At 44.6% G+C, this 24,398-nt stretch overlaps 1 protein-coding gene across 1 annotated transcript in view; it reads right to left on the bottom strand.

Moving 5' to 3' along the window:
* Nucleotides 1-492: 492 nt before the first annotated feature.
* LOC140390174 (ubiquitin-conjugating enzyme E2 L3) overlaps nucleotides 493-24,398 on the bottom strand; it is a 53,240-nt gene continuing 29,334 nt past the window's right edge. The window contains exons 3-4 of the mRNA XM_072475157.1: nucleotides 16,183-16,369; nucleotides 493-2,716 (exon numbers count right to left, since the gene is read on the bottom strand). Of these exons, the coding sequence (XP_072331258.1) occupies nucleotides 2,562-2,716; nucleotides 16,183-16,369 (342 nt within the window). The 3' untranslated portion in view covers nucleotides 493-2,561. The remainder of the gene's footprint in view (nucleotides 2,717-16,182; nucleotides 16,370-24,398) is intronic.

Raw genomic sequence — 24,398 nt, 5'->3', positions numbered from 1 at the left:
GAAACCCACAGACATGGGGAGAACGTGCAAGCTCCACACGGACAGTCACCCAAGGCCAGAATCCAACCCAGGCGCCTTACGCTGTGAGGCAGCAGTGCTAACCACTGAGCCACCATACTGCCCAATCACTATTCTAATATGCTCCCACACCAAAAGTAATTGCTTCTATGCTCTTTTGCCAGTTGTCTACTTTAGATGGCTTGACGACAGGGCACATTATCTGGATCATAAAAGGTTTTGCAGGTGACAGGCTGACCTGGTTCAGAAGCACAGTATACAGGTTTTTGCACATTCTGGTACTTCATAACAGTCTTAAGCACATAGCATCACTTGTTTTATCTTGAACCAGGTCAGCTTTAACATGATCCAAATAGGATTACCTGAATGGCTTTGCTTCTTTGTAAGAATGTGGACCTATAAACAAAAAAGGATGAAAAAAACTGCATGGTTGGGCAAGGGAAAGTGAGAAATGAGAGAAAGAGTGCTCAGATGTCCAGTAATACACTGCATGAAGTTTTATTTGAATCCCAAAGTGCCTGGAAGTTTGTCAAATCCAGCATCATTCACAATTTTCTTTACAAACCCAATTGAGACAATTAAGCTTTATCCAGACTAATTTTAATGTTGACTGCTTAAAAAATGATTTTGGGTACTTAAATTTAAAGGGTAGTTGTTCCCGTTTTACAGACAGTACTGTAGATTAACAGTGGTAAAATGTACACGAGTCAAAATAGGATACAATTTCAGAGCTAATAAATAATCCACTTAAATGGTTAAAATATAGCCCAAAATATGTATTTTGACTAACCTCAATCAACTGACATTTCAGCAGTGTAAATACTCTTCCAAATACCTTTATCTTAATGCTCAAATTCCATTCTATTTTCTATTCCTTCCTATATTAAAACATGGAAATATGGATAAGAAAAAAAACATCCAGGATAATTAGCATGTGAACGCTTTCTTTGGGCAACACTGCTCTAATTAGACATTGTACCAGCAGTAGCTTCGCCAATAGTCAGGTTGTCGAAGACTGGATAGACATTTCCAACTCATCCCGTTCCTTAATTTAATGGTGATTGACTACGCTCAAGTGTGACAATGCCCTGAAATTAAACATCCCGGATCTTTACTCGTATAACGAAGCTCTGATGTCAGTTACATTTTCTTTTGGCTGTCTATTGAATGAGCTAAACGTGAACACTTTCCAGAAGCTGAATTAGCCAATGTAAATTTGCATAAAAGCAGCATGTTGGTTTGGCTCAAAACCTTCGAAAAATAGCCAAGCTGGATGCAAGTTTAAGAAAATCCAACCATTTCTACAAATGCTACTGTGAGGTAACCATCATATCTAAACTACTGAAGCAGAATGCGCAGGATCTATTCCACAGAAGCGCAGGGAGTTCCTGAATCTCATTAAATTAAATTAGTAAAATAAATCATAAGGGAAAGGAAGAAAGAAGGTCAGAGTCACTGCACAAAGCTTTGAACAGTAGCCAGAAGGAGAATACAGGTGGATCGATCTGCTCATGCAATCACTTCATTAATCTTAAATTCCTATTGCTAATTTTGAATTCCTGTACGATTAGAACAGACAATCTAACCCATAAACAGCTCCAAACAAACTTGATACTGGTTTAAAATGCGACCATCAATTCCCATTTTTGAATTTCCTTGAACTACCTTGGAACTTGTTTGTATGGGACTGGGGGCCTGTGAAAAAGCTGTGAAAATAACGAGCGCTTAGGGTCACAGCCGGACAAATAATGCAATCGGTATGTCTCTTCTACAAATCAGTTCATTCAGAGGTAACTAAGGAAAGGGAATACAAGAAAAAAACTTTTATAAAAAAATCAATCCGCTGGTAACATTTAATCACATGCAAAACCATGGGCTTCCTATTTTGTCAACATCACCGTATCGCAACACAAGCTAAATTACATGGGAACAAGCTGCTGTTATTTCCTCCCCCAGCAACATTAGCATCTTTCCCCTTCCAATGCTGTAAACACATTGTAGGCCAGGTCTGCTTGCAACCGGGTTTCCCACAAAACTGTGCAACATCAAGAGAAGAGCAAAACAAATTACTTCAACATTCACCGATCTCCTTCAGGATTTTGTCATTTTCCACTACGGCACAAGTTTGGAAAGGTAACTTTGTAAAAATGAGAAAATAAAGAGACAAGGTTTTTTTTGGGGGGGTGGGGGGGGAGAAAGAGAGCTGGAAAAAAAAAAATGCAACCTACTTGTTGAGCTCGAGGGTAGAATACCATCTGTTAAAAGAACTCATGGAATTGTGAGAGAAAAGTTGTTTGCTAAAGCAGTGATTGTGTTTTTAAACTAGAAAGCAGAACTAGACTGTCTTATTTAAAGTTTTAATCCCATCTGAACAGTCATTATCTAAACCATTTCTGATTATATGAAAACTGTAGAAAGTTAGTGACAGCCACAAGTAAACACCAAAGGTGACACTTGTACGTGTTCATCAGAGTCCTGCTGGATGGTGTGTTTCAAATGTACTGCCCAGAATCTGGAATCAGAAAGGCAGCGTGACAGAAGTCTTAGTCCACTGGTCGCTTTTCCGCATATTTCTTTGTAAACTCTTCAGCATTCTTAAAGAATTTTTTACGGTCCTTAGAGTATTCTTCAGCTAGGTCAGCTCTTAGAGGATGCTCGGGCTGTGGGTCATTCACAAGTGCAATGAGTGACTGGATAACTGAAAACAAAGCAAAACAAAATCGAGTTTAGCATTGAGACCAATTATAAAACATTGTGAATTTGAAAACAATGATGGCGCTTCAAATGGCAGGCGAGCGAATGGGGGAAAAAAGCTGTTGAGACACAACTCCAATCAAGATCCAGGCCTTGTATTCATGACCAGTGGCTCATCACCACCTTCTCAAAGGCAGTTAGGGATTGGCAATAAATATTGCCTTGCCAGTGACGCTCATATCCCATGAACGAAGAGAAGAGAAAAAAAACACCTTTGCCTGGGAAGTCCAAAAACAAGTTGTGACATCTACCAAAGAAAATTAGCTTCCCAGTTTGTTCTGTCAATATACACAACTCCAGAATTAAAGGGTGCTTACTCTAAGGCTGCAACATGTGCAGCTTTTTCACAGAGGTACAATAAATACAGACATGCTTACCTGTCTTCCAAACTTTAGGGACCAACAGAATTATGCAAAGAATAGCCTCATCCCAATTATGTTCTATAAACTACAATGCAAGCAGCCCTGGTCGAACGTCAAAAATAAAAGCCACACAATTTGGAGGTAGAATTAAAATTTGAGCTCAATTGGCCCATGTTAAGTCCAGAAACAGAATTCTCTGGGCTGTATCCCAGTGCTGGCCACGATTACAGCTGTTGGAAGGCTCTAACAATTCAACAACATCTGCAATTTATGAGGCTTATTTCCTAAATATAAAACCGCCGGTTTATAGATGTACAAAACAATTTTTGGGGACAGGAAAATACCTAGTTTGACCTCAAACATGCCCGATTCGAACAACAGGGATTTCTCAATCTTTTCAAACTGCCCATCATTTCACCGCTCACCATCTCTTCAACCTTCTCCTGCCTCACAGCCCTCTGGAGATCTCTGCATTCCTCCAACTCAGGCCTCTTGAGCATCCCAGATTTGTATTCACTATTCCAACACAGATGGTGGAATTTGAATTCAATAAAAATCTGGAATTAAAAATCTAATGACCAAATTTTTGTAAAAATCCATATGGTTCACCAATGTCCCTTTAGGGAAGGAAATCTGCCGTTCTTCTCTGGTCTACATTTGACTCCAGACCCACAGCAAAGTGGTTGACTCTTAACTGTCCTCTGAAATGGCCAAGTAAGAGGGATTGTTCTCCCTAGAGAGATGGAGGCTGAGGGGTGACCTGATAGAAGTTTATAAACTTTATTAGGTGAGTAGATAGGGTGAACAGTTGGAGGCTTTTTCCCAAGGCGGAAATGACAATTACAAGTGGGCACAAGTTCAAGATGAGGGGAGAAAGGTTCAATGGAGTGTGCAAGGTGAGGTTTTTTTTTTAATATAACAGAGGGTGATGGTGGCCTGGAATGCACTGCCAAGTGAGGTGATTGAGGTAGATGTGTTAGTGACCTTTAAGACTTATCTGGTTAGGTACATGAACAGACGGGGTATAGAAGGATACAGGTGATTGGTCTAGATAGGACACGTGATCGGCGTAGGCTTGGAGAGCCATAGGGCCTGTTCCTGTGCTGTATTTTTCTTTGTTCTTGTTTGAGACACTTAGTTCAAGGGGAAATTAGGGATGGGCAGTGAATGCCAGTCTTGCCAGCGACATCCACATCCCAAGAAAGAATAAACCATGCCTTCAACTATCTAGGCCTTAGGCTCTAATTCCTTCCCTAAGCCTCTTCTCTTTCTCACAGCGCCAGACACGGATTCGATTTCAACCTCAGGTGACTGTGTGGAGTTTGCACATTTTCTTCATGTCTGTGTGGGTTTCCGCCAGGTGCTCTGGTTTCCTCCCACAGACCAAAGATGTGCAGGTTATGTGGATTGGCCATGATAAATTGCCCATTAGTGTCCAACAGTTAGGTGAGGCTGCCGGGATAGAGAGGGGATTGGGCCTGTGTAGGGTGGTCTTTCAAATGGTTGGTGCAAACTCGATGGGCCAAATGGCCTCCTTCTCCGCTGTTGAGATTCTACAATTCTAATTCTGGCCTTGGGTGACTGTGTGGAGTTTGCATATTTCCGTATGTGTGAGTTTCCTCTGGGTGCACAGGTTTCCCCCCACAGTCCAAAGATGTGCAGGTTAGGTGGGATTAAAAGGGATAGGGTGGGGGCCTGGGTAGAGTGCCTTTCACAGGGTCGGTGCAGACTCGATGGGCCGAATAGCCTCCTTCTGCACGGTGGGGATTCAATGATTTCTCCCCCTTTATGAAGTTCCACATGTCTTAATATGTCCTTGTGCTTTGATGCCAAATTCTGTTTGCTAATGCTCCCGTGAAGTGTCTTAGAATACCATCCCATGTTGAACGTGCTAAATAAATGCAAACTGCTAATGTTGCACATGGTGCCTTTAACAGGAACAGATGTTCCCAAGGCAGATCACTGAACAGTAATCAGACAGAAATTGACAGTCAAGATTAGGAGAGGTAATGAGTTCTTTTTTAAAAAAAGGACAATGGAAGAGTTTAGAGACCGTCTTCCACAGCATAGCTGTCAGGGCACAAACAATATAGGGGGGAAATGGAGTACGGTTACATAAGAGGCCAAAGTTGTAGAATTCTCAAGAGTTGTAGAGATGTAGATTATAAACACAATGGACAAATGCAAACCAGGGAATAGGCATTTTCAATGAGGCATGAAGGGATAGTGTGATTATGTAGATAAATGCACAAGAGGGGAGAGGGTCACCTGATGTCGAATAGGGTGTGGGCAGAGTTGAGGATGAGGAGGTGGTGGGTCACAAGCCAGGAAAGCGGTGGAATAATTGAGTTTGGGAGCTAGGAAAGACATGGAAGAGAATCTCAGCACATGGGCTGAGGGTGGAATAAAGTTGGCTGATGTTACAGAGGTGGAAGTAGAAAGTGCTTGTGGGTTTACAGTGGGAAGCGCAGCTCCAAGTCAAGTAGAATATTGAAGCTTCCAACAGTCTAATTCAACCCCAGAAAATGGCTTGTGGGATGGAATCAGTCACAAAGTGATTGTGGCGTGTGATGATTTTGATCTTTTTAATATCTAATTAGAAACATATTGGACAGGCAGTCTGACACCAACACTAGGGGAGGGGTCCAACAAGCTCTTTCTACATGAACTTCTGACCCCCAATCAGAAAGGTGTCAGGAGCAGCTGCACGTGCACTCTTGAGCCACACTGTGGCAGCCAGCGCTGGTGCAGCCATTCCTGATGCCTTACCAGTTTACGACGAGATGAAATATTTGCCTCACTCCTGTCATCTCATTTGAGACAGTTTAATAAGGAACTGAGCATGAACCGACACTTCATGACGAACATTCATTCAGCTCTGCAGCTAAAAACACATTGAGGCTTGAATCCAGAGGGGTCAACTCCACCACACAACACCACAATTCAGAATAATAGAGACCAGGAAAATAAACAAAATAAATGGACGTAAGATTTTTGAGTGCTAGTTTTGCTTCTAGTGTGTTGACGGCATTGTGCAGGGAGTTCCGACGCAGTCCAGGTAGTTCAATTGGTAGATAATGGGACTCTTCGGTCAACATTTTGAATCCTAAATGAGGTCGTGACTTTTTTCTTAAACATTTTATTCAAAATGTTTTATTCATTATTACCAAGACTGCAGAGATCTAAAAATGGGTCGTTTGAATTTTGTTAAGTCTGTTTCAAGCCAACTTTTTTTGTTAGTCTGTTTCAAGCCAACTTGTTCATTTTAATTCAGTCAGCTGACAATTAACACTGAACACTTGCAAGAAGTGCTACCCTAGTATTGCAGCACAACTCAACACAACCTCCCTTATACTACCTCAGTCCCTTCTCTCTCCAGAAACACACTGGTTGCACCTGGAACCCATTTACCCTTTGCTTCAATGGCCTTTTCTGTGAACTTGTTCACTATGTAATTGATCCACACGGCTTCTTCCTTATTCTTAAAGGCTGATTTTGAATTTGTGCTGCCTGGTATTTGAACTTGACCACAATGAACAATATGTCCAGATAAAGTTGTGTTAGTCCCCTTCATCAGACTGAAAACTTCCAACTAGCAATGTTTCTTTGCCAAAGACAACAATATCAACTGACACAAACTTTCTTTGCAACATTAGAGATAGCTAGAGTCAGCTTGGTTGCTTGCTTCTGTTCCTCTCAAAGGCAGTAATTACACCCAGGTAACCAGACCACTTGTCACGTTGAAGTAGGAACCCAACACCAACATCTTAAATCACTAATCCCTCTGCCAATCCAAAACAAAAACGTCTAACTTAAACTGTCTCCCAGTGCTCAGCTACAATTTCGCAGTCATATAGAAGTTGATATTGGGTAATGATTGGGACAGGCAAACAACTTGAAAGTGGAACATTTATGGATCAGTGATCATAACATTAGGTTGACAAGATAGAGAGAGAGAGTTGGAAACAAAACTTTTGCCAATATAAGTCCTGAAAAGGGTTCTATGCCGTTTGCTCACCAAGAAACAAATTTCTCTCTGACAAGTATTTATTTCACCCCAAGTTCTGTTGAGAAATTTTCAAATGGATCCAGTTTGACTGGTTTATCGTGAACACTTTGCAAACTTTCTCCCTACTGCTGCAATTGAATGGATTCATTTACCAACCCTTACAGTTGCTTCTAACTGTTTAACTTTTTAGTTTGTTTCAATGAGTCTGCCACGGGGAGTATTAACAATCTTCTGAAGGGACAGGAAACATTTGAACTACCTGCTGAAAATAAAAACGCGTAACGTCCATCCAGAGCAAGCACTCAGAGGTGAATTTCATTATTAGTGAGTCTGTGCATTTTAAGAGGTGACCACATACTCTTTGGAAAATGTGCCGAAATGGGATACAGGATTAATGAGCACACATTGCCAAAACATTAAAAATAGCAATGAAACATAACACGGTGGTGAAAATACAAATGAAGTTAATTTCTTTAAAGAATAGAATGGGAATCGGATACAATCAGAAAAGTACTCTGAACTTGCAAGGAGCCTTAAAATGTTCTGGTCTCCATATTACAAAAAAATAAAGACACACTCGAGAAGGTGCAATAAGATTTTCAGATATATCAGAACCAATAAGTTATAACTACCTAGCAAAGAGAAGGCAGAAGGGTAATCTGGTTGAGGTCTTTGATTATGAAGGGGTTTGGGGCAGTACGGTGGTGCAGTGGTTAGCACTGCAGCCTCACGGCGTTGAGGTCCCAGGTGCGATCCCGGCTCTGGGTCACGGTCTGTGTGGAGTTTGCACATTCGCCCCGTGTTTGCGTGGGTTTCACCCCCACAACCCAAAGATGGGGTAGGTGGATTGGCCACGCTAAATTGCCCCTTAATTGGAAAATATGAAGGGGGTTGACAGGTAAACATAGGGGTGTTTCCATTTCAGGGGAGTCTTAAACCAGGAACTAAAAACACAAGGTAGTTAGTAATAAATCCAATAAAAGATTCAGGATGTATTCATTCAACCTGAGCAGTGAGAACATGGAGTTTGCTAGCAGGTGGCACAGATGAGGCAAATAGCACAAATCCATTTAAGAAGAAGCTAGAGAAAGACAAGAGGGAGAATAGAAGAGGACATTCTGATAGGGTTTCAATGAGAGTGTGGTGGGAGGCTCATGTGGAGCACAAATGCCAGCACACAGTTGGGCTGAATAGTTTCTCTTGTGCTGTCAACTCCATGCAAGATTTTAAATTTATGAACTTGTCTACGGAAATGGCCACATTTGGACTTCCGGTGGCGGCCATGGAGTGAGTGGTGCACACAGAGAAGCTCCGGCTCGAAGGCGTTGATTTAAGCACTTTTTACCTGAAAGTGGGGGATTTCTGACAGGGAAGTGCAGCTGAAGGTGTGGAGAAGATCCCCCTAGGAGTCGCATGTCTGTTGGTTATCAGACCCGGCAGAAGATTATAGACTGGCCAAGGAATTGGAGGAGACCTGTGGCGCAGCTGGAAAGGATTGTCGCAAGTTGGAAAACCCCCAGATGGAGCAGCTGATGGCATTCATCAGAGAGGAGTTCTGCCAGCAGCAAAAGGAGATGTAGGAAGGCCTGTTGAAGGCCAAGAAGCAAGCGGTAGCATCCTTGAAAGGATCGACGTAGAGAGCCGAGAAGTGCCTGGAGGCACATGGCTCGCAGATCTGGGAGGGGGAGACCGTGATGTCCGACCAGTGATCGGGTGGTAGCATTGGAGGCGGAGGTGAGGCTCCTGGGGGACCGTTGCAAGTTATTAAGGGAAAAGATCGAGGAGCAGAATAGATCCAGAAGGAAGAACCTGCATATCGTTGGCCTGCCTGAGGTGTGGAAGGCGCGAGTGCTACGAGGTACGTCTCAAGGATGCTGGCAAAGGGGGTGCTGGACAGGACGCACAGATTCCAAACGACCAACCACCGGCGGTGATTTGAGGCTCCATAGGTTTGTGGAGAAGATCCTGCGTTGGGCCAGGGAGAAGCGGAACTGCAAATGGGAGGGGAACAGGGTCTAAATCTATCAGGACATTGGAGCGGAGCAACAAGGCCAAAGCAGTTCTATGTCGAAGGCAGATCAGATTTGGGGTGCTGCACCCGGCCAAACTGTGGGTGACTTTTGAAGGCTGGGAGTACTATTTTGAAACCCCAGGAGGCCAATGACTTTAAAAGAGACTTTTATTAAAGATCATAAACTGGGGGAGAACTGAACGTTGATGGGAGACAGAGGAGCTGAAACAACAGAGTTGCAAGATGTGGGTAGTGTGGGGGCGGAGAGTGGGGGTGGGGTTCTTCTCATTTAGGGTGGCTTTGTTCCTGTGACTGTTTGTTAAGGGGCAATAAGTTTGTAAGCGTGCAACTGCCCCCTCACAACCCAAACCTGGGATGGCTATTCTTTTTTGGAGGTGACCTGTGGTTTTAGATGTGTCTGTGTGGGGGGAGGGTGGGGTCCAAAGGGAGCCGTTTGTACACACCAAGGAGAAGATTTGGGCGAGGGTAGATAGGAGGGGCCTTCGGCAAGAGGCTGCCACTCTGGCCGGTAATGCTGGTGAACAGAAGTGAGGGAGGGCGACATGGCAGTGCTGGAGCAGGAGGATCGGCCCAGTTTAGAGTCATAGAATTTAATAATAATAATAATCACTTGTCACAAGTAGGCTTCAATGAAGTTACTGTGAAAAGCTCCTGGTTGTCACATTCCGGCGCCTGTTCGGGGAACAAAGAAACGTACAGCACAGGAACAGGCCCTTTGGCACTCCAAGCCTGTGCTGACCATGTTGGCCGTCTAAACTAAAATCTTCTACACTTCCTGGGTCCGTATCCCTCTATTCCCATCCTATTCATGTATTTGTCAAGATGCACCTTAAATGTCACTATCGTCCCTGCTTCCACCACCTCCTCTGGCAGCGAGTTCCAGGCACTCACTACCCTCTGTGTAAAAAATACACTCTGTGTAAAAAAAACTTGCCTCGTATAGCTCCTCTAAACCTTGCCCCGCACACCTTAAAACTATGCCCCCTAACAGGCCGGTCCACGCTGCTGGCCTTGTTCAGCATTACAAGCCAGCTGTTTAGCCGACTGTGCTATTTACAGTGCAGAAGGAGGCCATTCCGCCCATCGAGTCTGCACCGGCCCTTGGAAAGAGTGCCCTACGAAGACCATGCCTCCACCCTATCCCCGTAACCCAGTAACCCCACCTAACCATTTTGGCACTAAAGGCAATTTAGCACAGCCAATCCACCTAACCTGCACATCTTTGGACTGTGGGAGGAAACCGGAGGGCCCGGAAGAAACCCATGCGCACACAGGGAGAACATGCAGACTCTGTACAGACAGTGACCCAGCGGGGAATCGAACCTGGGACCCTGGAGATGTGAAACGATCGTGCTACACACTAGGGTGAAATGAAAGGGGGCAGAATTGGACGGGGAGGATGGCAGTCAGCAGAGGGGGGTGGAGGCGCAAGCCTCAGGTAGATTTCGTAACATGGAATGTACAGGGGCTGAAATGCCGGTGAAGAGGTCCCGGTTCTTCGCGCACTTGAGGAGCTTGAAGGCAAGGGCAGTCTTTCTGCGAGAGACGCACCTCCGGGTGAAGGATCAGGTTACGTAAAGAAAATAATTTTGGGGGTGCACTCTTTCCCTCCCCCCCCCCCCCCCCACCCGCAGGTGTACAAGGTATACTCCAGAATTGACTTTTTTTTTTTAATTTATTGAGGTATTTCTTTGGTATTATAGCAACACAATAAACAATGTACATGAAACTATAAACATAGTGCGAAAGCCATTTCCCTCCCTTACAGGTCCCACCTTTATTAACCCCCTACTCTCAAGCTAAACTAACTTCTGCTGACAATTAATTTTCCGCGAAGAAGTCGACAAACGGTTGCCACCTCTGGGCGAACCCTAACAGTGACCCTCTCAAGGCGAACTTGATTTTCTCCAAACAGAGAAAGCTAGCCATGTCCGATAGCCAGGCCTCCAACTTCAGGGGCTTGGAGTTCCTCCAAGCTAATAGTATCCATCTCTGGGACACCAGGGAAGCAAAGGCCAGAACGTCTGTCTCTTTCTCCTCCTGGATTCCCGGGTCATCCGACACCCAGAAAATCGCCACCTCTGGACTCAGCGCCACCCTTTTATTTTTTATAAACACCATGAACGTGACATCTGCAAACCCCTGCCAAAATCCCCGGACATGCCCAGAACATGTGGACATGGTTCGCTGGTCCTCCCACACATTTTGCACACCTGTCTTCCATCCTAAAGAATCTGCTCACCCAGGCCAATGTCACGTGAGCCCAGTGAGCGACCTTAAATTGTATCAGGCTGAGCCTGGCACATGTGCGGATGCGCTGACTCTACTCAACACGTCTGCCCAGAGACCATCCTCTATCTCTCCTCCAAGCTCCTCCTCCCACTTTCGCTTCAGCTCCTCGGTCTGCGTCTCCTCTGATCCCATAAGTTCCTTGTAAATGTCCGAGACGCTCCCTTCTCCTACCCACCCTCTGGAAACTACCCTGTGCTGAATCCCCCTTAGCGGTAGGAGCGGGAAGGTTGACACCTGTTTACGTAGGAAGTCCCGTACCTGCAGATACCTGAATTTGTTTCCCTTCGCCAACCCAAACTTCTCCTCCAGCACCCTCGCACTCGGAAAGCTCCCCTCTAGAAACATATCCCCTATCCTCTCAATCCCTGCTCTCCGCCATATTCGAAACACCACCATCCATACTTCCCGGGGCAAACCGGTGATTATTACAGATTGGGGACCAGACCGATGCTCCCTCTGCTCCCACATGTCTCCTCCATTGCCCCCAGACTCTCAGGGCCACCACCACCACGGGGCTGGTGGAGTACCGTGCCGGCGGTAACGGCAGAGGCGCAGTTACCAACGCCCCCAGACTGGTGCCCTTGCATGAAGCCGCCTCCATACGCTCCCATGCCGATCCCTCCCCCACCACCCACTTCCTGATCATGGCTATATTCGCCACCCAGTAATAGTTACTAAAATTTGGCAGCGCCAGTCCGCCCTCTCCCCGACTCCGCTCAAGCATTACCTTCCTTACTCGTGGGGTCTTGCCCGCCCAAACAAAGCCAGAGATCACTTTGTTGACTTGTTTAAAAAAGGACCGCGGAATAAAGATGGGGCGGCATTGAAACACGTTGGCCACCAACTGCCTACCCTTAACAAACCCCGTCTGGTCCTCCCCAATAACATCAGAAACACAATCCTCATTTCTGGAGGACAAAATATTGGCCAGCAGTTTGGCGTTCACATTCAACAGGGATATCGGCGTGTAGGACCCACACAGTTCCGGGTTCTTGTCCCACTTCAGAATCAGCGAAATCGTGGCCTGCGACATCGCCGGGAGCAGCACCCCTCTTTCCCTTGCGTCATTGAACATCCTCATCAACACCGGCCCCAATATTCCAGAGAACTTTTTATAAAATCCACTGGGTACCCGTCCGGCCCCGGGGCTTTACCCACCTGCATGGCCTTCAGACCCTCCACTATCTCTTCCAACCCAATCGGGGCCCCCAGCCCTTCTACCAGCTTCCCGTCCACCTTTGGGAAATTCAGCCCCCCCCCCCCCCCCCCAATAAGTGCCTCATCCCCTCCGGCACCGTAGGGGGTTCCGATCTATACAGCCTACTGTAGAAATCCCTAAACGCATTATTCACCACTGCTGAATCTCCAACCAGGTTCCCATCGCCGCCATTTACTTTCCCTATCTCCCTGGCTGCCTCCCTCTTTCTAAGTTGCTGTGCAAGCATTCTGCTGGCCTTCTCTCCATACTCATAGATCGCCCTCCTCGGCTTTCTCAGCTGCTCCACCGCCCTCCCTGTGGTTAACAAGCCGAACTCCGCCTGTTGCCTCCGCCGTTCCAAAGAACAAACAAAGAACAAAGAAATGTACAGCACAGGAACAGGCCCTTCGGCCCTCCAAGCCCGTGCCGACCATACTGCCCGACTAAACTACAATCTTCTACACTTCCTGGGTCCGTATCCTTCTATTCCCATCCTATTCATATATTTGTCAAGATGCCCCTTAAATGTCCCTATCGTCCCTGCTTCCACTACCTCCTCCGGTAGCGAGTTCCAGGTACCCACTACCCTCTGCGTAAAAAACTTGCCTCGTACATCTACTCTAAACCTTGCCCCTCTCACCTTAAACCTATGCCCCCTAGTAATTGACCCCTCTACCCTGGGGAAAAGCCTCTGACTATCCACTCTGTCTATGCCCCTCATAATTTTGTATACCTCTATCAGGTCGCCCCTCAACCTCCTTCGTTCCAGTGAGAACAAACCGAGTTTATTCAACCGCTCCTCATAGCTTATGCCCTCCATACCAGGCAACATTCTGGTAAATCTCTTCTGCACCCTCTCTAAAGCCTCCACATCCTTCTGGTAGTGTGGCGACCAGAATTGAACACTATACTCCAAGTGTGGCCTAACTAAGGTTCTATACAGCTGCAACATGACTTGCCAATTCTTATACTCAATGCCCCGGCCAATGAAGGCAAGCATGCCGTATGCCTTCTTGACTACCTTCTCCACCTGTGTTGCCCCTTTCAATGACCTGTGTGTGGACCTCTACTCCTAGATCTCTTTGACTTTCAATACTCTTGAGGGTTCTACCATTCACTGTATATTCCCTACCTGCATTAGACCTTCCAAAATGCATTACCTCACATTTGTCCAGATTAAACTCCATCTGCCATCTCTCCGCCCAAGTCTCCAAACAATCTAAATCCTGCTGTATCCTCCGACAGTCCTCATCGCTATCCGCAATTCCACCAACCTTTGTGTCGTCTGCAAACTTACTAATCAGACCAGTTACATTTTCCTCCAATTCATTTATATATACTACAAAGAGCAAAGGTCCCAGCACTGATCCCTGTGGAACACCACTGGTCACAGCCCTCCAATGAGAAAAGCATCCTTCCATTGCTACTCTCTGCCTTCTATGGCCTAGCCAGTTCTGTATCCACCTTGCCAGCTCACCCCTGATCCCGTGTGACTTCACCTTTTGTACTAGTCTACCATGAGGGACCTTGTCAAAGGCCTTACTGAAGTCCATATAGACAACATCCACTGCCCTACCTGCATCAATCATCTTAGTGACCTCCTCGAAAAACTCTATCAAGTTTTTGAGTAAGGCGAGTTTGATTCAGTTTAAAGTGGTGCAGAGGGTACATATGACTCGGGCACGGATTCTTCCAGGGGGTGGCAGACGAGTGAGAAGTGTGGGCGAGGACCAGCAAATCATAGGCATATTTTCTGGGGCTCTGAGATATTGGGAGGGGGTGTGTGGGCCATTATCAAAGATCGTGGGGGTAGAGGCCAGACAGGACTCTGTGGCGGAGATTTTTGGGGTGTCGGAAATGCCGGAGCTGATGGGAGCGGAGGAGGGTCGACGTTGTGGCCTTCGCCTCTCTCGTCGCTCAGTGAAGGATTCTGCTGAAATGGCAGTCGACAACTTCGCCGGAGGTGGCGGCCTGGGTGGGGGACCTGTATGGCTTTCTCTGGCTGAAGATTAAGTTTGAATTGAGGGAATCAACTAAGGGCTTCGGGACACGGTCGGGATTGTTCATGACCAGGTTTGAGGAATTGTTCATCGGGGGGGGGGGGGGGGGGGGGGGGTTTGAAAAAAGGGAATGGCCGCATTTGACAAAGCACAAAATAGGAGTGAACCTGAATACATGGTGCAATGCAAGAGAATCTTTGCAATTTATCACCAAGTAGTAAGCAAAGTAAGAAGCCTTACAATAGTTTACAGTGACATTGGAACAAGATAAAGATAAACATTAACGACTAAAGGATATAGCCTCCCTGTCGGAGCCTGGCCCATCTAGGTACATAGCAGAAAATGGTGGACTATGATGGAGTAATCAACTTTAACAGATGGAAACAGAGGATGAGCTCACTGTTCCCCAATGAGCAAGGGTCTAGGCAAGAAACACCAAGAATTAGCACCCATTAATTAATCTTAATGTTAGTGTTGCAAAGGTCTCTACCAAGGGAGTGAATTACTAAATATTTGATGCAAGGTACTTTATCTACAATTGCTAAATTAGATTGGTCTTCAGTATTTAAACATTTCCATTATAACAAAAGTAACAGAATCAGGGAAGTTCTTGTAAGCTTGGCATTTTCTTCTTGCTATCACTCAAATTTTGAACGTAGGCAAGGTACCAAATTAGAGCAATATAGGTTTAAATATCCAGTATATGTTGTAAATGGCTTCTTGTTTCTAACACTCCTACAGCTGTTTCAAACAATGTCCCCATTCCTCTTCTTCAACACACTTATGTTGGAAGGGAATTTTTATGATTTACTTCAGCTAGTTTTAAAAGAATAAAGTAGAGCTTATTACCACTTTTCAATGCTGCTGTTTCATCAGAACAATGTCAACAAATAAACATTAATATATAACATTTTTTTCTAAATCTGCCTTTGGGAAAGCAAATTCAGTTCTCTGAAGGACCAAGTCCAGGAAAACATGTAAACCGGTGACATTTCACAAATGCCAGCGGTTTAATATAACTGGAGAGAAATGTTTCTTTGCAAGATGGACAGGTGAAATGAAAAGTCATTTCAACACCTCGAAGTGAACAAACTAGAGCAGAACTAGCACCAGCAATGCTTCGGAATCTGTACATAAGTGGATAAGGCACTTGAGATGGGCAAAATGATGTTGCCGAAATATTGCAGAGCAAGGTCAGTTTTCAGATTTGTGGACATAAAACTGATGAACCGGTGGAGGGTCCATGAATCGCAGTTTGAATCTCATCAACTAGCCCAAACACCATAAGGCATATAATCCATTAACTGTAAATAGAGCAGTGTGGGTGTGAAAGAAGGCATCATTTACACTGTTGTATACAACTTTGTCAAAAGTAACTAAGAAACTAAGTTGCTAGCATACTCCACAGCACTGGCAAACATACGGCATTTATAACTGGAATTATACAAAGTTAAGAAGGAAGTTGTGCGGTTCTGAAACAGATTTAAATTTCCCCTACTCATCTCCCCCCCCCTCACCTTGGTCAGTTTTGGTTGCTGGTTTCCAGTTTTCAGCACTAATGACCGGGAGACAAACTTGTCCTTTTTCATCAATGTTGGGATGATAGATCTTTGTCTTGAAAGTAATTTTAGGTGGTTTGAAAGGATATTCTGATGGAAAGCTTATTTCAATCCTGAAAGCCCCTTTGTCATATGGAGGGTTATCCTAAAACAGGAGAAAAAGATTTTAATATGCTTAGCAAAATAATTGAAAAATGGCACTTAAACATAATATCCACGATACATATCTCGCCTTTACAAGCAGCAGATCTGAATTGAAGACCCAATCTAGGTTTATTGTACAAAGCAAGATTTTTTTTCTACAAATGTCTACGGTCTTTCTTGTTGCCAGCATAATAATGATTTATTCCAGGTATAACAATTTTTAATAATCTTATTTGCATGGTTAAAATATGAGAACTCTAGAACTATGAGTTGCCGAGTAACTTATTTTGTTCTATCACTACCGTAGGACTCAAAAACCCATTTAGCTTTTTTTTCCCCCTCATGGGACTGGATGATTGTGTAGATAAATTAATTCTCACCCTCTGTTACAAAATTCATACCGTGCAGAGGATGAGGAAATTCTTCAGATGAAGAAATTAGAATGGAGATAAGCATGCATACTTCACCACTTCCACCATCTTTCATACAGCAGTGTGTAGTTTCAAGCTAACAGATTATTCCAATCTGAACATGCTCCAGGTAATTATGTACTGTGTACCCCATGGGAAAACTAAGGGAACCCCACCTCTAAGAAATTAAACATTACTTAATGCAGAAAGTAATCCCCGAGATACAACTGCAGAGCAAAGAGTTAACCCCCTTTAACCAGCGAAATATCAATCTCTCCAAATGATGGAAACATTTATCAAACTGGACAAGAACATAAGCAACAGGAGGTGTAGGCTCAAGCCTACTCCACCCTTCAATAAGATCATAGCTGATATCTTCCACCTGAACTTTCTCAGGCCACCCAGATACTCGCACAATTCACTTGGAAAGGGCGTCCAAAAATCTAATCGATCTTGAATATACTGATCAACTAAATATCCACAATCCTCTGGAGTAGAGAATTACATAGAATGAAGACATTTCTCATCTGTACTAAATGGCCAACTCCTTATTCTGAGACCATGGCCTCTACTGCCAGATACTCCAGCCAACGGAAACATTCTCTCAACATCTACCTTCAAGTCATCTGAGAATATCTCAGCCTGAAACAAATTAAGGAAAAAGAGATTGACTAGTTAACAAACTTTACGCAAACTGGTCTTGATTCCAAGATCAAATTTAATGAAGAGGTTTAATGCAAGTTGAGGTTCCCACAGAATGATCGAACACCTGATTCACTACCTTAAGGGAGAGAAATATACTAAAGAGTCAGTTACCCACCGCAGATATACATCTACTTCATTTTGAAGTCTTCACTGAAACAAAGTCAGGTCAAAAAGGCTTCACAACTGCACAAACAGCGGATCACAGATTTCAAGGGAACACCCAGTTGAGTACGCCACATCTCTTCAGAACATAAACTAGGGCATCAAAGTCTTGTTTACATGCATCAGGATGATCAGAGGCCACAAGCATATGTAAACAATTAAAGCCCAGATAATGCACCCCAACCGAATGTCTCTCCCATCTGGGTAGATTAACCAGCTGTTAACTGTATATGTTCAGCAATAATTGTCCTGCAAACAGAAGAACATACAATACATGCGGAGACACATGGACAGCAATTAATCCCCATCAACAAGCAATAAAGAATTTAAACTACAATATGGCAAAGAAATTCTCAAAGAAATACCAAAACATAAAAGAGAAGCTTTTTTTTTCTTCATGCAACTAGGCAGTGGTCCGCACTAGCGGGCGTCAGGGCTTCGGAGGAAATAAGGAGCAAGCTCAGCACCCTGGGGCATATCACTCAGGGTGGGGGAATGTACTAACACTCGTAAGGGTATGGCACATCATGCACGCTCAAATGCTTGAAAAATTAAATAGTTTAAATGGCCCAGGACCATTGTAGGTACACGATAGCAACACAAGTTGTTTGGTTGAAATTGGTATTGAGTGCAGAGAAACAACCGGAGGAAAGGCCTACAAGACAAAAGCAACAGGTTGGAGACCTTATCTGGTCAGCCAATAATAATGATCTTTATTGTCACAAGTAGGCTTATACCAACACTGCAATGAAGTTACTGTGAAAATCCCGTAGTCGCCAGATTCCGGCACCTGTTTGGTACACAGAGGGAGAATTCAGTATGTCCAATTCACCTAACAAGCACGTCTTTCAGGACTTGTGGGAAGAAACCAGAGCACCCAGAGGAAAACCACGCAGACATGGGAAGAACGTGCAGACTCCGCACAGACAGTGACCCAAGCCGGGAATCAAACCTGGGACCCTGGCGCTGTGAAGCAGCAGTGTTAACCAGTGCTACCGTGCCTCAAGGACTGCTCATCACTTTTATACGAAGCAAGTCCTTGAAGAATGCACTTTTGTGTCTCCACCCCTCACCTGCACCCTCACCCCACCTGCAATACTTCAATTTGTTACACCAGTCCAGTGCTGTTATTTTTTTTGTTAATTCATTCATGCAAGCACATTAACCAGGCCAGCATTTATTGTCTGTCCCTAATGTCCTTGAAATGGTGGTGGTGAGTCACTGCCTTGAATTGCCGCAGTCCATATGGTCTAGATACAATTAAAGTGCTGTTAGAGTGTGCCAGGATTTTAACTACACCGTGAAGAAACAGTGTAGTTTCTACTCAAGATTGATATTGCTTGCAAGTGGCGGTGTTTCCATGCATCTGCTACTGTTGCCCTTCATCAGATTGGAAGGTGCTGTCGAAAGGGGTTTGTAGAGTTGCTGCAATGCACCTTGCAGATAGTACACACTGATCTGTTCTTGTAACCCAACTGGTCTAGTTCCATTTCTGGTCAATGGCAACCGCCAGAATGTTGATAGTGAGGGATTCAGCGATAGCAATGCCATTGAATGTCATGGGAAGATGGTTAGATTCTCTCTTTGGAGATGGCCATTGCTTGGTACAAATATTACTTGCCGTTTATCGAAGTCTGAATGGTTCCCAGATCTTGATACATGAAGACATAGACTGCTTCATTATCCAAGGAACTGCAAGTGCTATTAAACATCAGCAAACATCCCCACTTCTGGCTTTAGGTTGGAGGGTTGGTAATCGATGAAGCAGCTGTAGTTGGGCCTGGGACACAGCACTACTCTTTAAAGATGGGGATACATGTAGAAAAGGATATTCCCTGTAGTAATCCAGGGAACTACAGGCCGGTGAGCCTTACGTCAGTGGTAGGGAAATTACTGGAGAGAATTCTTCGAGACAGGATCTACTCCCATTTGGAAGCAAATGGATGTATTAGCGAGAGGCAGCACGGTTTTGTGAAGGGGAGGTCGTGTCACACTAAGTTGATAAGAGTTTTTCGAAGAGGTCACTAAGATGATTGATGCAGGTAGGGCAGTGGATGTTATCTATATGGACTTCAGTAAGGCCTTTGACAAGGTCCCTCATGGCAGACTGGTACAAAAGGTGAAGTCTCACGGGATCTGGAAAGATGGAAACAGAACTGGCTAGGTCATAGAAGGCAGAGAGTAGCAATGGAAGGATGCTTTTCTGATTGGAGGGCTATGACTCATGGTGTTCCGCAGTGATCAGTGCTGGGACCTTTGCTGTTCGTAGTATATATAAATGATTTGGAGGACAATGTAACTGGTCTGATTAGTAAGTTTGCAGACGACACAAAGGTTGGTGGAATTGCGGATAGCAATGAGGACTGTCAGAGAATACAGCAGGATTTAGATCATTTGGAGACTTGGACGGAGAGGTGGCAGATGGAACTTAATACGGACAAATGTGAGGTAATGCATTTTGAAAGGTCTAATGCAGGTAGGGAATATACAGTGAATGGTAGAACCCTCAAGAGTATTGAAAGTCAAAGAGATCTAGGAGTAGAGGTCCACACACAGGTCATTGAAAGGGGCAACACAGGTGGAGAAGGTAGTCAAGAAGGCATACGGCATGCTTGCCTTCATTGGCCGGGGCATTGAGTATAAGAATTGGCAAGTCATGTTGCAGCTGTATAGAACCTTAGTTCGGCCACATTTGGGAGTATCATGTTCGATTCTGGTCGCCACATGACCAGAAGGATGTGGAGGCTTTAGAGAGGGTGCAGAAGAGATTTACCAGAATGTTGCCTGGTATGGAGGGCATTAGCTACGAGGAGCAGTTGAATAAACTCGGTTTGTTCTCACTGGAACGAAGGAGGGGCGACCTGATAAGAGGTCTACAAAATTATGAGGGGCACAGACAGAGTGGATAGTCAGAGGCTTTTTCCCAGGGTAGAGGGGTCAATTACTAGGGGGCATAAGTTTAAGGTGTGAGCGGCAAGGTTTAGAGGAGATGTACGAGGCAAGTTTTTTTTTTTATACACAGAGGGTAGTGGGTGCCTGGAACTTGCTGGAGGTGGTGGAAGCAGGGACGATAGTGACATTTAAGGGGCATCTTGACAAATACATGTTTCCTCCCACAGTCCAAAGACGTGCAGGTTAGGTGGATTGGCCATGATAAATTGCCCTTAGTGACCAAAAAGGTTAGATGGGGTTATTGGGTTACGGGGAAAGGGTGGAAGTGAGGGCTTAAGTGGGTTGGTGCAGACTCAATGGGCCAAATGGCCTCCTTCTACACTCTATGTTCTAAAAAAAAAATGAATAGGATGGGAATAGAGTGATATGGACCCAGGAAGTGCAGAAGATTTTAGTTTAGACGGGCAGCATGGTCGGCACAGGCTTGGAGGGCCAAAGGGCTTGTTCCTGTGCTGTACTTTTCTTTGTTCTTTGTTCAAAGGCAAATGGAATACAGGATTTTATACACAAGATATTTAACAGGAAAGCAAAGTAATGTTGAATTTGCACAAGATGTAGAATATTGCATGCAATTCCAAATAACCCATTGTGGTGAAGATGTCTTGGCCATGAAATGGGTTTAGTAAAGACTCAGTAGAATTAAGAGAATTAAAAAATTAGTTGTGAAGAAAGATGAGAAAATTTGATTTCCCCCAACACTGGAATGGTTGAGGGCACATCAGAGAGATTTTCAAGATTAAGGATTTTGAAAGGATGAATAGCAAAATATTATTTTCAGCGGGTGTGAAATGGGCAAAGGGCAATAGATTCAGATCATCACCAGAACATTAAAGGATGTTTTTGCAGTACATTATTAAAACACAATGCATTGCCACATGTGGCGACTGGGACAGAGGCCAGAACAGGATGTAAACCAGGAGCTGAATCAGTATTTATAAGGGGAAATACTGAAGAATATGGGGAAAATAGACAGGAGTATACGGCTCATCATTGGTATAGAGCAAATACTCTCCCCTCCCGTGCAGTCATCTTCATAATTCTCATTTTCTGTTAAATGCAGGAAAGCACAGCCTGCACACACATTGAGACCTTTAGAAAATGTCCCTTAGAGATAGCAGTGTAATATTTGTCTCTTGTATAAATTGCTAATTACTTACCTTTGAAACAAAGTAATAAGTCTTACAGCACCAGGTAAGTTCAGGCCTCAGTGACTGGGAACTACAAGTTCCAGGAGGCCTGTTGTTTCTGCGTTTGCATCAGCCCTGGAATGGCCACATGTGCAATTTTTTCTTTTTGCCATTAGCGGCTCTGCGCATGTGTTGGCCAGAGAATGGCCACTCATATGCAGTTGGGGATATTCTCATCTTCCGACCAGTAACTAACCCCGTGCACATGCGCCGTTTGTCCTTTTCTGTGTTTTTAAGTTTAAAGGCAACCCTGCGCCTGCGCAGAAAAGAAAACGAAAACAAAAATGAGAACAGGGCAAAAAATTCAGATGACCCAGAAGCAAAACGCCATTACAAAAGAGAGGCCTAGAAGCAGGATGGGAGCTGCAGCCGACAGATCTCCCAGTACAGAAAGAAACCGGGAAGTGGGACAAAAGGCCGCAAAATGACAGCCAAGTCAAGAAACAAGGGCTGGAACGGAAAACAGGTCCCATCAATGAAGTTAAAGTAAGGAGCAGAGGAGAAGGCTCCATGTTAAAGAGAAAAAGCTGCAGGAAGCAGACAAAGAAAATAGGCCTTGTGTGAAAGAGTTCCAGTGAGACCAGTTCACTCAGCGTGACAAACGTTGATGAGAAATCTGTGGAGGTTGTTTTGTGTAGCATCTGTCACTTGAGAGTGTGGGGTGCCTGTTGGTTTACAGAGACTGTGTACTTGAAAATGAAATGAAATGAAAATCGCTTATTGTCACAAGTAGGCTTCAAATGAAGTTACTGCAAAAAGCCCCTAGTTGCTACATTCCGGCGCCTATTCGGGGAGGCTGGTATGGGAACATTAGAGTAGAAGAGATTTTGCAAATTTTGTTATCTTTACAAATCTGTATCCATCTCCAAAGTTATAGCTTGGGTGTAGGAGTATTGTAATATAGTTCATTTTTTCTTGTTCAACAAAAATGTTTTATTCTTTTGTTAAAGGTTGGCCCTGGTGACTGTTCAGTAGCCGCCCTCCATAGTTCTAATCAAAAAAATAAAAGTTACGATCTATCAAGCCGGGTTCCACCCTGGAATCCGACATGCTTGTAGTAATATCAGCTGGGTTCAAAACGTTGGCGACTGGTTATCCACAGGAACATTATCAACATCAGGAAGGACTTTGGGAAATATAGCTATGGTTTGCTCCTGGTACAAGTAATGGAAATGGAAGAGTCAGCAATTCTGAACTTAAACCCAAATATCTTTCTTCAAACGTTGGCAGATAGTCCCAATGATAGGCTAGAAGGCAGGCAAATGGTGCAATGCAGCTAATCTGATTGGCTCCAGGGTGATCCAAAACCAGTTCTCCACAGTCCTGTCTGATCGAAGTGCCAGCACAAACAAATATAGTTGATGGAATGTTTTTCAAATTTGCTCAAGGGATGTGGGCGTCGTTGGCTGGGTCATCATTTATTATCTATCCCCAATTGCCCTCCAAGTGGCTTGCTAGGCCATTTTAGAGGGCATTTAAGAGTTAATCACATTGTGGATCTGGGGTGACATGTCGGCCAGACCAGGTAAGCTAAAGGACACAGCTGCTAGACTGGGACTGCAGCAGGTGGTGAGAGAAACAAGAGGGAAAAACATACTTGGCCTCACCCCCACCAATCTGCCTGCCGCAGATGCATCTGTCCATGACAGTATCGGTAGAAGTGACCAATGGACAGTCTTTGTGGAAACAAAGTCCGATTTTCACATTGAGGATAGCCTCCATTGTGTTGTGTAGCATTACCACCGTGCTAAATGGGTTAGACTTCAAATAGAATCTACCAACGCAATACTAGACATCCATGAGGTGCTGTGGGCCATCAGCAGCAGCGGAATTGTATTCAACCACAATCTGCAATCTCATGGCCTGGCACATCCCCCACTCTACCATTACCACCAAGCCACGGGAGCAATCCTGGTTCAATTAAGAGTGCAGGAGAGCATGCCAGGAGCAACATCAAGCGTACTGAAAAATTAGGTGTCAATCTGGTGAAGCTACAACACAGGACTACTTGTGTGCCAAACAGCATAAGCAGAAATTAATAGACAGAGCTAAGCGTTTCCCACAACCAATGCATCAGATCTAAGCTCTGTAGTCCTGCCACATCCAGCCGCGAATGGTGGTGGACAATGAAACAATTCACTGGAGGAGGAAGGTTCACAAATATCCCCCATCCTCAATGATTGAGGAGCCCAGCACATCTGTGCAAAAGACAAGGCTGAGGCATTCACAACAATCTTTAGCCAGAAGTGTCGAGTGAATGATCCATCTCGGTCTCCTCCAGGTCCCCAGCATCGCAGAAATCAGTCTTCAGCCAATACGATTCACTCCATGTGATTTCAAGAAATGGCTGAAGGCACTGGATACTGCAATGGCTATGGGTCCTGATAATATTCCAGCAATAGTACTGGAGACTTGTGCTCCAGAACTTATGCACCCCTAGCCAAGCTGTTCCAGTACAGCGACATCACTGGCATCTACCCGGCAATGTGTGGAAAATTGTCCAGGTGTGGCCTGTACACAAGAAACAAGACATATCAAACCCAGCCAATTACCACCCTATTAGTCATCTCTCCATCATCAGCAAAGTGATGGAAGGAGTCATCAACACTGCTAT

Source organism: Scyliorhinus torazame, chromosome 1, assembly GCF_047496885.1.
Source record: "Scyliorhinus torazame isolate Kashiwa2021f chromosome 1, sScyTor2.1, whole genome shotgun sequence".
Classification (NCBI taxonomy): Eukaryota; Metazoa; Chordata; class Chondrichthyes; order Carcharhiniformes; family Scyliorhinidae; genus Scyliorhinus; species Scyliorhinus torazame.
Note: the sequence above shows the minus strand (reverse complement) of the source record. Positions and strands in the feature narration are given on the sequence as shown.